Source organism: Chelonia mydas, chromosome 4 (genome assembly GCF_015237465.2).
Source record: "Chelonia mydas isolate rCheMyd1 chromosome 4, rCheMyd1.pri.v2, whole genome shotgun sequence".
NCBI classification, from domain to species: Eukaryota; Metazoa; Chordata; order Testudines; family Cheloniidae; genus Chelonia; species Chelonia mydas.
The window spans coordinates 99,706,004-99,721,240 of record NC_057852.1 but is presented as its reverse complement, the minus strand read 5'-3'; the positions used below and the strand labels follow the sequence as shown (position 1 = coordinate 99,721,240).

Genomic DNA, 15,237 nt, shown 5'->3' with positions numbered 1-15,237 from the left:
AGGTTAAAATATTGCAATGACCTATATTTGGAAATGAACCCTTAGACACTGAAGAAACTCCATTTGATAAAGAACACAGTGGTTCACCTGATGACCAACAAAGGCAGATGAAAGCACCTTCTCCTCATGCTTCATTCACTTCACTGGCTACACCAGTGAAACACCAACTGTGGATAAAGGTCTTTGTCTTGATATTCTAAACTCTCAACAGGTTAGGCCCAGCTAACTACTACTTCTCCATTCACCAGCTCCTATATAAATTACTACTCTCATGGATGGTGGAACTGAAGAATAAAACTAGCTAAAGTAGTGGACAATGTGTTCTTAGTGGTGGAGCCTCCTTCCAAAGAGGAACCAAGGAGGACAAGAAAAGTTTGCCACCTTCAGGACAATATGCATATGACCTTTTCTTGTCATCCTTGATTCTTTTTGGAAGGAATCTCCACCACTGAGACAGACAGATGAAAGATTAACATATTTGTGTAACTGAAAGTGACAGGAAAAAAAAAGAATATTTACATGGATATGTTCATAGGTAGTTTTAATATTTCATCAAGTCTATCAGAAAAAAATCCGCACTCGGTTTGATTGCCACAAACACCACTCTCATACAACTTGAATCGATAACGTACTGGTTTTCAATCTTTTTTTTAATTGTAAAACATGCAACATAGAGATTCCCCTCATGAATCCACCTTCCAATCCCCCATTTTCCCTGAAACAACTCTAGTAAAAACATAACTTGACACATGAGATGGTTGTGGCTGCAACTGCTAGATCACATCTCCTCATTTTACATCTGGTCTATGTTTACTCCCTGGATGTCATACCTAATTTTCTCTTGCTACCTGTGACTCCCTTTTGCAGTTTGGTTCTGTTGTCCTATGTTCGCTCCATTTTGGTGTAATCAGGATACATAGTCAATGATTTTACACCAAAAGTACACTACCCAAGGTAGAGAGGCGCTATGTTGTTTTTATTGGTCAAAAATACCAGTAGAAAAATCTAGTTAGACCTTGACTAGGCTGTGAAAAATCTGGATAGACCTTAACTGCACTACAATTATCAGCAAGCAACAAATGAACTAACTAGCAGAGCTCTGTGAGCCAACAGTGGTATGCAGACCACAGTTTCTGAATTGCTGCCACAGAGTTTTCCTTGGATGTTTTCATATACTCAAACAGTGGATTTTATAACTTGGGGAAAACAAGAACACCCATAAACCCACTTGTTTAGAGAAATTCAGTTGAACTGTTGGTAGAGTTCCGATTTTTACACTGTGTAGTACCTGAGACTCTCTCAGATATTTCAATGGTACTTTACACACACAGAACGATCGCTGAAACAGTTAGCAAGTTTACGCCACGGTAGTACTTTGACATAAAACTTCAAATTTTTCAAAAGATAATTGTACGTACCATTGTAGAGTTTTACTGTATCTGTTGTTAGAAACTTCTTTATTACAAGATACGCAGAGCCAGGCTCAGGTAATGAACTCCAGTGAAGAACTTGTTCCAACACGTTCTCTGTGTAGTGTAGAGGGCGCTCTGAAAAATGTCAAAAGTGTATAAAAAAGACGACATAACAGACAGGGAACAACAAAAACAAAACCACAGATCCTAGTAGGTTACATAAGTCTAGGTATTAATGTGGATCTCTTTAAAACATGGAACCTTACCTCTTCTGTTATTCAAGTGAATGCTACAATTAAGCATTTAACTGTTGATCCTCTACCCCAACACTTTTGCTGCTATGTTCCAAATAAATTTCAATTTCAAGCAATGCCTACCTAGTTGAACATCAGCAAAGTGTTTAAAAGAACTCATTATATTTAACTCTTAATGGTCGCTTCTGGAAGGACATAAAATACATGACTGTACTACATACTATCTTATGCAAAAGTTAGATTTAAACAAAATTTAACATTTATACTATGGCAGCACCTATGATGCTAGCCAAATTGGGCCCCATTGTGCGAGGCACTGTATAAAGTGACATTCCCTGCCCCCAAAAGTTTGGGATCTAAACCATAAATATAAAATTTCAGTTATGGCAAATAATTCCCTCTTTCCCATCATCACAATCTGCAGTAATTTATTGGCATAAATTAAATTACCCATTAAAAAGGACACAAACAGTTTTTGTGCCAAATTCTTGGCCCCACTCTGTTTCGTTTGCAGAACAGTTATGCAGTGCTGGCTTATCAAACCAGGAAATCCGGCCCCTAGCATGGATAGGTTTACATGATCATGGGTGTCTAATCAATATAGGTAATTTTTTAATAAAATGCCTAGGTGACTTAGGAACCTTTTGGAAAATATTTTTACATTGAGAAGCTCTGAGAAAGGTACGATCATAAACATTTGTTCATTTCCCCCAGTAACACGTCTTAAATGTAATATTAATCTGAACATATAATGTTACCCTACTTTATATAAACTAATTACAGCAAGCTTTCCGTTTGCATGGTCATGACAGTTTAAACAAATAAATATAATGTGACTCAGTGGAATGTAGGCTCAAGTAGGCTGAGCTGTGCTGGGACAGAACAACATGGCACCCTTTAAACAACCTGTTCAGGAGTCATTAAGGCCAGAATTTTGAAGAGCTCAGTGCCCACAACTGAAACCAGATCTTCAAAAAAGTGCTCAGCTCCCATTAAGGCGCCCAAAAAAGCGGTCAGATTTTCAGAAGAATTGGTTGGGTGCACATTGGGCACTGAACTCTTTTGAAACTCAGGTGCTCAGCAGCACGCACAATTGGGGCCAGAAAGTTCAGCCCTGTATCTCTAAAAGCCTCGCCGTCTAGGAGGCAGAGACGAGAAGCATGGCACCTAGAAGGTCTTGCTACCCCTTTGAAAAAAAGAACAGTAGTGTTCTATGCAAGCACAGGCAGCCAGACATGCATATGGACACATCATTGCAGTAGCCCCCTTGGGGTTGGTCAGGACTGCAAACTGCACTAGTAGAACCTCTTTTCTTGCACAATGGTGCCCTGGGAGAGAGGTATGATGGCATCTCCTTTATTCACTAGCACAGTGCCGTGGGAAGCATAATTTAGCTCTGCATAAGAAATGACTTACTTACAGGCATATTAACCCAGTTATTAAGATTTTTTGTAATTGTTCAGAAACGATGGTTATGGGGCGATTAGCAATAGTCTTCTGTGGTCAGTAATTCAATAGCCCCTTTAAAACTGTGCCTGTACAGGAACTTTTATTGAAGTAACCCCACTTTCCTCGCTAAAAAGGAAGAGATTTAGAAGTGGGGTGGTCCTTTAAATGTAATAACATTAAACCAACTAATTGCATTTGTAGAAGAGTTAAAATCCACCCTAAAGCAAAACTTAAAAAATAAAAACAAAAACAAAAGGCAGGACGAACCTGGCACATCACCACATTTTCCTAGAATATAAATGCTCCCAAAGTAAACACCTACTCTTTTATTTATAGCTACATTTAAGACCTTCTGACATAATGTATTATATGGTACATAAATCATCATGCTAAAATGCATTAGCTATTTTGTTGACAACATACCTCCTTTACAAGCTACCCATCTCACAAATATTACTAAAAAATAACATAGATCCTATTTGATAATAGCATATGGTACTACGAGTTCTCTGCAAAGGGCCAGATAATTTTACCAATTATTTCAACTGTTCTATCTGTAAATAAATAATTTAGTTGGTTTTTAATATTGTAATTTCAGTATTTCTAACATCAAATGATCAACATATACTTCCAATTACCCTGTTACTAAGGTCATTATGCATTTGCTGGTAAATATCCAGAACAAGTTATTTTAGTCTGAAATAGCAATTATGAGAAGGAAATTACATTTCAGATAATACAAGATGTTAATTTTCTTGACTTGTGAGGGTTCATTTTCAGCATGGTGCCCAAGAAATTGTGTGACAATACACAAAAAAGTGCAGCTCCCCAGAGACTGCAGAGTAGACTGTAATGAATTGAATTTCCCAATGTCCTGAACAGGTGCCAATAGACAAGTACAATGATATATGTTAAAAACAGTTTATCTCCTGTACTGATGTGTCTGAGATCAGTGTGGTCATCAGCATGATTTGAAGCAAAACAAACAAATCTTATCTCCCGTCTCTTCTCTTATTTGTGTCTTTTAGACGAAGCTCATTGGGACAGGAACTGCATAGTCCACAGCATGTCAGACAAATTTATTAAATAATAACATGAACAACGGCAACTTGAAGGAGACAAAATATATCTGGTGGCTCTTATCTCCCCAGTTTGGATCCAGGAGTAAAGTGTGTCTTAGCTATAGTATTATATATATTAGCCCAATTAATTTTTATATATATTTCAGGCAAAGAATTAGAGAAGTAAAGATCATGAGATCTGAGCCTTTGAGGTCATTATGGGAGTCAATGGGAGTCTTTCCATTAATTTTAATGGAAGTTGGGTCAGGCCTTATCTGGAGCTGTGTTGTGAACTCCTAAAACAAGGATTGATCCTGAGAGGCTCTGAGTACCCACCTACTCCTATATCAGGAGTAGGCCATAGTTAAATTTGTGGCAGACTAGCTTTCATGAGTTTAAGGCCAGAAGGGATAATTAGATACGATCTCCTGTATCTCACAGGCTTTTACATTTCACCCAGTTACCACTGTATTCAGCCAAATGACCTGTGTTTAGCTAAAGTGTATCTGTGAGAAAGGCATCCAACCTTGATCTGAAGCACCCCTCTACATCCATTGTTATTTTTTCAGTACATGTTCTTATGTTTAGTTTGGATTGGATGTTTATGTCTGCACCTATCTAGAATCAAGATATTTTGGCATTACTTTTCTGGTATCTCCTGGCACACGCCATACAATTTTATGTTAGTTTGCATGGTCAATATATCAAATTTGCTTCTTCTGACGACTGCAGTACTCTGTAGCACATAAATTAATATAAAGTTGCCGTTGTTTTCAAGTCTCAATGGAAAAGTCTCAAATTAATTTTCTGAGCATCTTAATTTTCTTTAATCTGAAATTATATTAAAGCCAAAAGAAATGTGACAATTCCCTTCTGATCTCCTTTCCCTTGCCTTCTCTCTTTGGTTTTTTAAAGATGAGCAATTTTTGTATTTACTATACAAGGGGCAGTATTTCTTACATGATAACTTTTCTCCATTCGTCTTTGTTTTTAGTTTCAACCTTGGGAAGAGCTGCTTTTAAATTTAGCCAGGACTCCACAGAATCTCCGCTGAGCAAGTGCCTCTCCTGGGTTTACTAATCTCATGCCCCACCTCCAACAATTTACCCGCTTCCTGTGTTGCACAGGTCCCCCCTCAATTCTGAGGAGTAGGGATTACAGGCTGCTTGTACCAGTAGGTCCCTCAGGCAGACTTTCAAATAATAGAAACATACAGGCTTCTGCTGACTGCACTGAGACACTGAAGCAGGTCTTCTGTGTTTAGTTAGTTTGCCCCCTATTTATTGTTAGCTCCCTGAACTTTCTGAATCTCCGGCTTTTATTGGCTTCCCTCAGACCCCTATCATACACAGGGCTTGTAGGATCTCCCCCTAAACTTGGTTTTACACTTCCTCCAACGTCACTAGTTCAGTCAACCTTTCAGGCCAACGCTATACTTCTCATTGCATCCAAAATACTTTGCAACCTAGCTTACCCACGTCTTTGCTTTTATCTCTTTCCACTACCCGCACCCACTTCTTTCATATCCCCTTAAATCCTCATTTGCCAAAGCACTTCATTTCAGTACTTCGGCAAATGAGTACATTTCAGGTACTATCTAAATAATAAATAATCTGTTTGTATTCGTCATTACAGTCTGTCAAAATAAGTAAGTCAATAAAATGCCCCAAGTTTTGTGATCCCTCTGGCTGCATTACAGGTAAGAGTCTTTGATGCCATCACAACCGCTTTGGAGCTCAGGCTTCGGCTTCAGTCTCAGGTGGCGGGGCTCAGAGCCTGGGCTTCAACCCCATGTGGCAGAGCTTCCTGTCCTGAGTCTCAGTGAGTCTAATGCTGGCCCCCCTGAAACCTGATCGCAGCCCCCCAGGGGGCCTCGGACCCCTGATTGAGAACCACTGAGAACCACTGCTTAAGGGATTTTCAAAATTATGTTCCAGATCAGGCATTTTGGGATTATCCATGGCAATCCAGGGAATTTGACAGTCCCAGTTTTCACAACTTTCCTCTGAGTTAATTTATTGTTTTTAAATTTAATAAAGAATGACCCACGTTAGAGAAACAAATTACTTCACGCTGTGCAAGGAAGAATACCCGACTATATATGTACCACATTATTCTATACCACACAAAGGCAAATGTAATGTGAAATCTCAATAAACCTTACTATATACACACTATACATGCTTTTTCTCTAAAACTATGTATATCTTTCAAAATGGCCCCTGTGGTTAGTGAGTGGGTGACAAGATACAAAATATTAGCAATATTATGTCAGTGATGGCATAGCTGCCGTCCTTCTCTTACTATGTTTAAATTTATAACAGAATATACCTTCATTTTAATAACCTCTGTCTCTTTAACCATGAATTCCAGCATTAAAACTGCACTCCAAGTGTTGGATTAGTAGAAAAGATTCAGTACTTACAGCACTTTTTTTTATTTCTCCTTAAAACGCATGAACTATATCGTGACCTTTTGGCCTTTGGTGTTGTCAGCTTTACAGTGATGTTTACAGCAGTGTTCCAAGACCTCATTATGTATCTTACAGCTCAGTGTGATAAATGTAAAATGATACCATCTTTGCTTGTGTTTTTTTCTAGCTTTTTAAAAGTAAATTGACTGAAATAAATTAATAAGAGTGCATTCTCTCTAAAGAACTGCATACTTTCTTCGAGCATCTTCTCCCAAAAAGTCAGTATTACTTATGAACCAAATGCTGATCTTCCATTCCGAGTACATTTTGTGTTTGAAACATTATTATAGGAGTCTATTGTTATTTTTTTCTGGAAGTATGGGCCATAAGTTTACCAAGAACCAACAACATTTTTCAACCACATATTTATGAGCATTCAAGCCAACTTATTAAATCAGCTTTTAATGAAGCAAACTGGAAGAAAGGATCATTTTGAAATTCTCATGCCCAAAGAATGGGTCTTATTATATTTATAGGCTTTTTCTTTTGACTTTTTGTTTTAGGTTTCTATTAGAAGAGGAGGTTTACTTACCTGGAACTGGAGGTTCTTTGAGATATGTGGTCCTTATTTGTATTCCACACATGGATGCACATTTGTGCCATGCTCCTGATTCCAGAAGTTTTCCTTAGCAGTGTCCATTGACCCACACGTGCTTCCTCTTGTGCTCACAGCTGAGTGCACAAACTAGGTCATACGGGTCGACGCCTCTCCAGTGTCCTTCTTACCACTGAGTAGTCCAGTCCACAGCAGAGGGGATGAAGGGTGGGTATTGGACTACAAATAGGGACCATACATCCCATAGAACCTCCAGTTATAGCTACGTAAACCTCCTCTTCTTCTTCTTCTTCGAGTGATGGTCCCTATATGTATTCCATATGTGGGTGACCAGTGAGTAGTGATCAGAAAGGAGGTGGGTGTGGGGTTGTGAAAGGAAGTGCAATCTCCAGTACGGCGTGGCCTACAGCGGAATCTGCAGCAATAGCTTGGTCGATGTGAATATGGAGACAGAGCACCAGGCTGCACAACAGATGTCTTGACATGGAACATTTGCGAGGCAGGCTGAGGTGGCTGCTTGTGCTCTGATAGAGTGCACTGTGACTCCATCAGGTGGTGTCACATTGGATTGTGTGTAGCATTTGCAGATGCACCTGGAGACCTATTTGGAGATTCATTGGAAGCAGAGGGCTTGGCCATGTTTACAAATAGTTTCAGCGATGTGCAAAAGGAACTACTATCTACATCTATAACTATATACAAACGGACAGAAGTCACTGTCAGAGCAAAAGCTAAGAGCGTGAAGGAACAGTGGTTCTGACTAAGGCCATATGGCAGTAACATGGAACTGGAGAGGCATCGACATTCCTGAAGTATTATACCCTCATCTCTAAGGACAAGGGGACACTGCTAAGGAAAACTTTCAGACTCAGGTGCCTGGAGCACATGCGCACCCATGTATGGAATACATGCAGGGACCATCACTCGAAGGAAAGCAATGGAGTTTTGATTTGGTTAACTTTCCAAAAGAAATCAGTAATAATGTGGTAAGAGAAAACACAAATATTTTTGAAAAAAAAGTCACAAACCTAGCTCTCCATTTTCAATCACTTCAAAAGCAGCCCAGATCTCATCCTTGTTGGGAGTGATGTTTTTTATTCCTAATACATCATTAGTTAATTCTTCTGCCTCTGTCAAAGGCGATACCTGTGATACAGATTGTGCTCTTTAGAATTTAATAGTTTCGGAAGTACTAATGGCTTCTGACTTGTGTAGACAGTTTATACTTTTGTGATGGAAAAACAGTTCAACTTTTTCTTTTTAAGCACAATCACAGAAATTCCAAGTTTGTGAATCCAATAATTATTTCTCAAATTGCTGGCCAATACATTTTCATCAACTTTGTTGCATCAGATTGGAAGTTATCCAGTTAAAAACTGTAACGTCAAACCTTTCCTGTTAGCTTCATCCCTCCTCCCCCAAAATTAAAGCACTACAGCTCAGTTCCATGTGAAACAGAAAGGATGAGCATGCTGTGATCTGAAAGGTAACAATTACTATAGAAACACTATTTTTTTTTTGGTACAGTTCTCCCTCCCCACCTGTCTCCCATCCCAGTCAATGATACAGAATTTTTTGGTCTTTAAAAAAAAAAAAAAAATTATAATCCAGGGTTTTTTGGTTGGTATGTCCCATGCAGCATAAAATGATAATGAAATGGAACTAGACAACTCTAACAAGGTTAATAGGTATCTTACTAAAATTGCTTTTCTAATCATATCCATCCTTCATTATTGCAGAAATTTAATGTTCTCTTTTACATTTGAACATTAGAGCAGTATTGCTTAGAGCCCAGTACTTTTCAAGAGTGCTATTAGACCCCAGGCTGGAAATCTCAATTATAGTGAGCGGTGAGGTTACGCTTCTCAGCACCTAAGCAAGGCAGACAGCCTCTGGCAGAAAGAGACATCAGGAGGAAGGCCTTCTAAATGACCTTGTGCTGCTAAATAAACTGCAGAAATCACTAGGCAATTGTTAGTGTTCCCATTTACTACAGGAGGACAGTGGTGTTGTTGTGAGGATCAATACTGCTGTACCCTGCCATAAAATTGAAAGTGGAGGTCTCTGCTTTAAAATTATGCCATAGCCTTCTCCTTGAAAGCACAAGAGCAATACTACTTACAGATTTGAATTAAGCCACAGCTTGACTGTAAAAAAATAAAATAAATAAAAATGGGAAAAGACACAAATGTAACAATAGACATGCTAAAACTACATATAAAGAAAACAAATTTGTTTCACTTAATAAAAAAAGTTTATCAACAAATTATACCACTTTTACATACTAACCCGGATTATAGTACTACAGTCTGGCTCTTTTCTTTCCACATAAACTTCAATTAACAAATCTCCAGCTTGGGAAACCTAAAACAAAACACATAATTTACAAAAATTAAAATGCATTAAAATTTATATAGCTTTTTTCATAATTGGGAAAATGCAATCATTGTTGCACAGCAATAATAGAGTTATCAATACACAAACCTCCTTCCATTTTCTAAGCTGCAGAAAGCAGCAGGCACTGGCTCTAGGAGAAGCCATTCTGCTCCATCTGATCAATCACAGATAGGGCCTCGTGTCTGTCATGGAGGTCGCAGAAAACGTGGACTTTCCAAGACCTCCGTGACTTCTGCAGCGGTCAGCACGGCTGTCCCCAGGTCTGTCCACACAGCTGGCTCCGGGGTCAGCCGCACGACCGCTGCTCAGGCGGCCCCAGGCAGTGTTCCCCGGGGCGGCCAGAGCAGCCACTGTCTCTCCCCCCGCTCCCCCATCAGCGATCCCCCCTCAAGATTTAGTCACGGGTATTTATAGTATAAATATTGGACAGGTCACAGGCCATGAATTTTTGTTTATTGCCAGTGACCTGTCCGTGACTTTTACTAAAAATACCCATGACTAAAATCGTAGTCTACATCACAAATTACTGCTGAAGAAGAACTTGTATGGGCTTTGGAGAAGACGTAGCATACATGCTGCTATGACACTTCTGTGTGATTCTTTTTTCCTTTCAACTTAGTTGATCGTTCATTTGCTTCCCCTCACAGGATGAAGGAGAATATATAGCTCTTTATATGAGAAAGATAATTGTTTGGATTTGGGGGTGGTGGTGGGGGAAATGAGGGACAAACTTTAATATGAAACAAGGCAACAATTAATTAGAAATTAATTGATCATTGATCATTAACTAAAATAGTTTAAAAACAACATTTAAAGTTCAATCCGCCCTAGCGCGCACACACTTTTTTGCTTTGTTAATTATTTCATGAAAGAATACTATAATAAAAATTTCTATTTACAGTGGACACCAATAAAAATAGGATATTTATCACCTTCAGGAGTTACATTAACTGAAGTGTTTGTGTTGTTTGCAATGGAAAGTATAGTGAATACTGCAAATTCCTGATAACGGTAAAATGCTAAGTAAAAGTCTATTTTAATGGTACTTATGTTATCTTGTATGGGGATATATTTTAGAAATATGGATGACTTCAGTAAGTGGTCATGTTAACAAAATGGACAAAAGGTCACTCAGTGAAAATAAGGGCAGGTAAATGTACAGAAAAACAAAAGGAAATATTTCTACATGCAATGTGTAATCATTTTGTGGAATTCACTGTTCCAAAACTCAAAGTTTTAAGATAAAATTAAGATCTTAAAAAAAACCAAACCCAACTATGATCATTAAGAGCATTTGCGGTTATGCACACTAAGTGTAATCAAACCATCTGCTTTTGATCAGAAATAAAACAAGGATTCCACGCGCCACCCCCCCTCCAAATTTACACTCCCAATGAACAGCTTCAAGCAGTTGGCTATTTTTTTTCACTCCCATCTAGACATCAGATACTGGCCAACACTGAAAATAGGACACTAGGTTTAATGGATCAGTGGTCTGGAAAATATTGTGCTAATATGTAGATTTTTTTTTTTATTATAAGATTAAACAAACTGAATTTATGTTGACTACATATTAGTCCATATGTCCAGAAATACAAATTGTAACATTCTTGGTAACTCAGACCTTTACTAAGAACTTGATGATTATGGAAGTAAGGTGAAAACAGAATTTAATGATGACCAAGTGGAATATATAAAAACTCCAAACTTCTTTTTTTTTAAATGAACAGATAGAGAATTTTCCACTGGAATCTGGCTTGCTCATTCATAACCATAAAGCCAACTACATAGTGGACGACACGTTTCATTGTTCCAAAGAGAAAATATCAAGTGATTTAAGTACTGAGGCTATGGGCAGAGCCTACACTCTTAAGAAGATAGTGATATACCCATTTAAAGGGGCATAATTTGTTGCACTAGAGAAATGAAATTCAGTGATTGTGTATACAGTAGCAGGGGTTCAGGGAAGATATAATATGAAAGAGAATGAAAAGCGTGTGGAGAAAGGGGGAGGTTAATAGTTAATTTGAAAAAAACTGGACCTTTCATATTTGATCCAATATCAAGACTAGCATCCAAGTGATGGTAAGTACAATAATTTGGGTCACAATTCTGAGAGACAGACACACAATCATGCTATACAACACACACTTACATGCAGATATGTGGCTTAAAACCTGAGGAGGCTGAACAGGGCAAACAGATTCAAGCTTCATAGTGTATATAATAGGATATTGAGTAGAATAATGAGGTAGCAAGGGAAGCTATGAAAAAATATTTTGATTAGTTTACAGAGACTGAAAAGTAAATACATTGCATCACTCAATTTCTACGAACATTGACATAATGGAGAAATTGTGACTTTGAAGTTAGTTTAGCCTCTGAGAATAGAAAACGAAGGGAAGCATTTGTGAGGAAAAACATTATGAAGCTACTTTGAAGAAAGCTTCTTAATTACAGTGGCAGAGACTCTGAAAATCTTATTTCCTGGTAAAGTTTGCTTTTTAGATATTACGGAACAGGGTTGCACGAAAGAATGAAGTTGAAATTTGATTTCTACTGGGCTTATGTAAACAACTGTTCATAAAAAAAATGTGCTGCAAATTACAAATAGCTGGCAAAATGTTTGGCAGACAGAACACAAAGAGTGGTTAATGAACTGCCAACTGTAATGGAAAACAAGATCATCATCAAGTGACATTTCAGACATGAGACCTATCTTGGGTTGCAAAAGAAATCTGGGCACGTTAGCTTTTCCATACAGTTTTCTATATCAGCAGCTGTCATAAATATAAAGGGAAGGGTAACCACCTTTCTGTATACAGTGCTATAAAATCCCTCCTGGACAGAGGCAAAACCCTTTCATCTGTAAAGGGTTAAGAAGCTAAGGTAACCTCACAGGCACCTGACCCAAAATGACCAATGAGGAGACAAGATACTTTCAAATCTGGACGGGGTGGGGAGAGAGACAAAAAAGGGTTGGTCTGTCTGTGTGATGCTTTTGCCGGGAACAGATCAGAAACGCGAGCCTTCCAACTCCTGTTAAGTTAGTAAGTAATCTAGCTAGAAAATGCGTTAGATTTTCTTTTGTTTAATGGCTGGTAAAATAAGCTGTGCTGGAGGGAATGTATATTCCTGTTTTTGTGTCTTTTTGTAACTTAAGGTTTTGCCTAGAGGGATTCTCTGTTTTGAATCTGATTATCCTGTAATGTATTTACCATCCTGATTTTACAGAGGTGATTCTTTTACCTTTTCTTTAATTAAAATTTTCTTTTAAGAACCTGATTGATTTTTCATTGTTCTTAAGATCCAAGGGTTTGGGTCTGTGTTCACCTGTACCAATTGGTGAGGATTATTATCAAGCCTTCCCCAGGAAAGGGGGTGTAGGGCTTGGGGGATACTTTGCGGGGAGACGTCTCCAAGTGGTCTCTTTCCCTGTTCTTTGTTTAAAACGCTTGGTGGTGGCAGCATACAGTTCAAGGACAAGGCAAAGTTTGTATTGTGGGGAAGTTTTTAACCTAAGCTGGTAAGAATAAGCTTGGGGGGGGGGGTCTTTAATGGAGGTCCCCACATCTGTACCCTAGAGTCCAGAGTGGGGAAGGAACCTTGACAGCAGCACAGAGAAAACTCTATAGGTCTTACCTCCCCTTGAAGTTTGTTTCATTTTAAGTGCCTGCATTATTTACTCCCCCTGCTCTATCTCCTACATATGTGTATTATGATGGAACAGCAACTATATTTCCAGAGAGCAGTGTTTTGACTCTCAGACCTTAATTGAAATAAGATTCTCATTCAGGCTACACCCACACTTGGAGTGTGATTCCCAGCTTGCATAGACATATGAGTTTTCACAGAGCTAATGCACTACAAATAGTAGTACAGCTGTGGAAACATAGGCCACTGATTCACTTTGCAGAAGCCTCCCTCTCCAACTGACCTGATACAGCAACGAAGTTGGGAGAGTTTTCCTAAATTGCTTGGCTGCTTAAACAGTGGTGATAGGAGCATGAGGGATTTTGCTTCCTGGCTTGATCTATCACCTCCCCTTTCTCTGTATGGGGGGAGGGTTCAGGGGAGAAAGAGGGTGTATAGGGTGTCAAAGGCAAGGAAGCAGCCTCATAGGCTATGAGCTGCAGACAGCTGCTTCCCCTGCCTTTGAGATCCTATATACAGTACACACGCACGCACATAGATGCTGCTGCTGCAGGTGTGGTGTGGATGCAGATAAAAGACAGAGTGCAGATCGTGAGTCGGATACAAGTTGATTCTTGTGGATGCAGATCAGATGCGGCTCCGTATTTTTGTATCCAAGCAGAGTTCTACCCATGGTTACGTATGGAGGGCAGCTAATCCATGCTGCTGTTTGCTGCTCCCATGGCTACACTACGATTTGTAGCATGCTAGCTCTAGGAGAGCCAGTGCATGTGTGTCTACATGAGATGAGAATCACACGTGCCCCTGGCCCAAAGTTTAGATGTAGCCACAATTTCAAAGGACTAGACAACCGTGGACCTTATGCAGCGTGTCAGTTGGCAGCCAGCTGCAAGTCACGTTCATAATACCAAAGAGGAAGGTTGGGCTTTTTAAAAGCACTCAGCATTGGCCTAACTGCATTCCCATTGAAGTCCATGGTAATACCCACTAATTTCAATACAACATAACCACTTTACTGGATCAGACCAATGGTCCATCTAGCCCATTATCCTGTCTTCTGCCAGTGGCCAGTGCCAGATGCTTCAGAGGGAATGAACAGAACAGGCAATCATTGAGTGATCCCCTGTCATCCTCTCCTAGCTTCTGGCAGTCAGGCTAGGGACACCCAGAACATGGTGTTGCATCCCTGACAGTCTTAGCTATAGCCATTGATGGAAGGACCTATCCTCCATGAATTCATCTAATTCTTTTTTGAACCCCATTATAATAGTTTTGGCTTTCACAACATCCTCTGGCAATGAGTTCCCCAGGTTGACTGTGAGAAGTAGTTAGGCCAGTGCTGAGTGCTTTTGAAAATCCCACTTAGAATATCTAGCAGGTAGGATAGAAGCACAGTACCCTAGAGAAAGTTTCTGGAGCCACTGTGCTTTAGGCAGGCAGAACACTCCATGGAGAGGATGAAGTCTATATACCTTGTCCTCCATGCATGCACAAAACAGCTCTCAGAGGAGTGCATCAATACATGAGAGTATTTACATATGCATGGGATACATACATCATGTTTCAAAAAGGTTCACTTTAAAGCTGAGACATCACAGTAATACATTAGAAGCATCTGATCCAGCAAAAATTACTGTTTTCAGTTGCTGACATACAGAAGTTCCACAGGACTCAATTGCTGCTTGGCCACAGAGACTAATCCTAATTCAGAAGGGAAAATGGATTAATTTTGACAACCCATTTGCCACATATGGCCATCAAAGTCTTGGGAACAATATCAGAGGGACTTCAAATGAAACTGAGATAAGAGCACTCCTGACATTTTAACATGGTATCAGGTTATTTCCTGCTTCACTAAAACCAAACGTAAGGACAGCACTGGTAAAAGAGAAAGGGGCAGGGATACATTACTTTATTTTAGAAGATTTTCCTGCTCAGAACAACTCCAAACTCAAACCCAAATTAACTCCTGGGACACACA

At 39.2% G+C, this 15,237-nt stretch overlaps 1 protein-coding gene across 9 annotated transcripts in view; it reads right to left on the bottom strand.

Moving 5' to 3' along the window:
• ARAP2 (ArfGAP with RhoGAP domain, ankyrin repeat and PH domain 2) overlaps positions 1 to 15,237 on the bottom strand; it is a 195,673-nt gene that overhangs the window by 33,343 nt on the left and 147,093 nt on the right. For 8 of the 9 annotated variants that reach the window (XR_006290154.1, XR_006290155.1, XM_043544542.1 and 5 more), the window contains exons 25-27: positions 9,495 to 9,569; positions 8,234 to 8,351; positions 1,419 to 1,547 (exon numbers count right to left, since the gene is read on the bottom strand). Coding sequence is in view for 7 of the 9 variants with exons in the window: in XM_043544542.1 (XP_043400477.1) it covers positions 1,419 to 1,547; positions 8,234 to 8,351; positions 9,495 to 9,569 (322 nt within the window). In the remaining 2 variants the exon portion in view is untranslated. The remainder of the gene's footprint in view (positions 1 to 1,418; positions 1,548 to 8,233; positions 8,352 to 9,494; positions 9,570 to 15,237) is intronic. The other variant, XM_037897959.2, reaches the window with a different exon arrangement.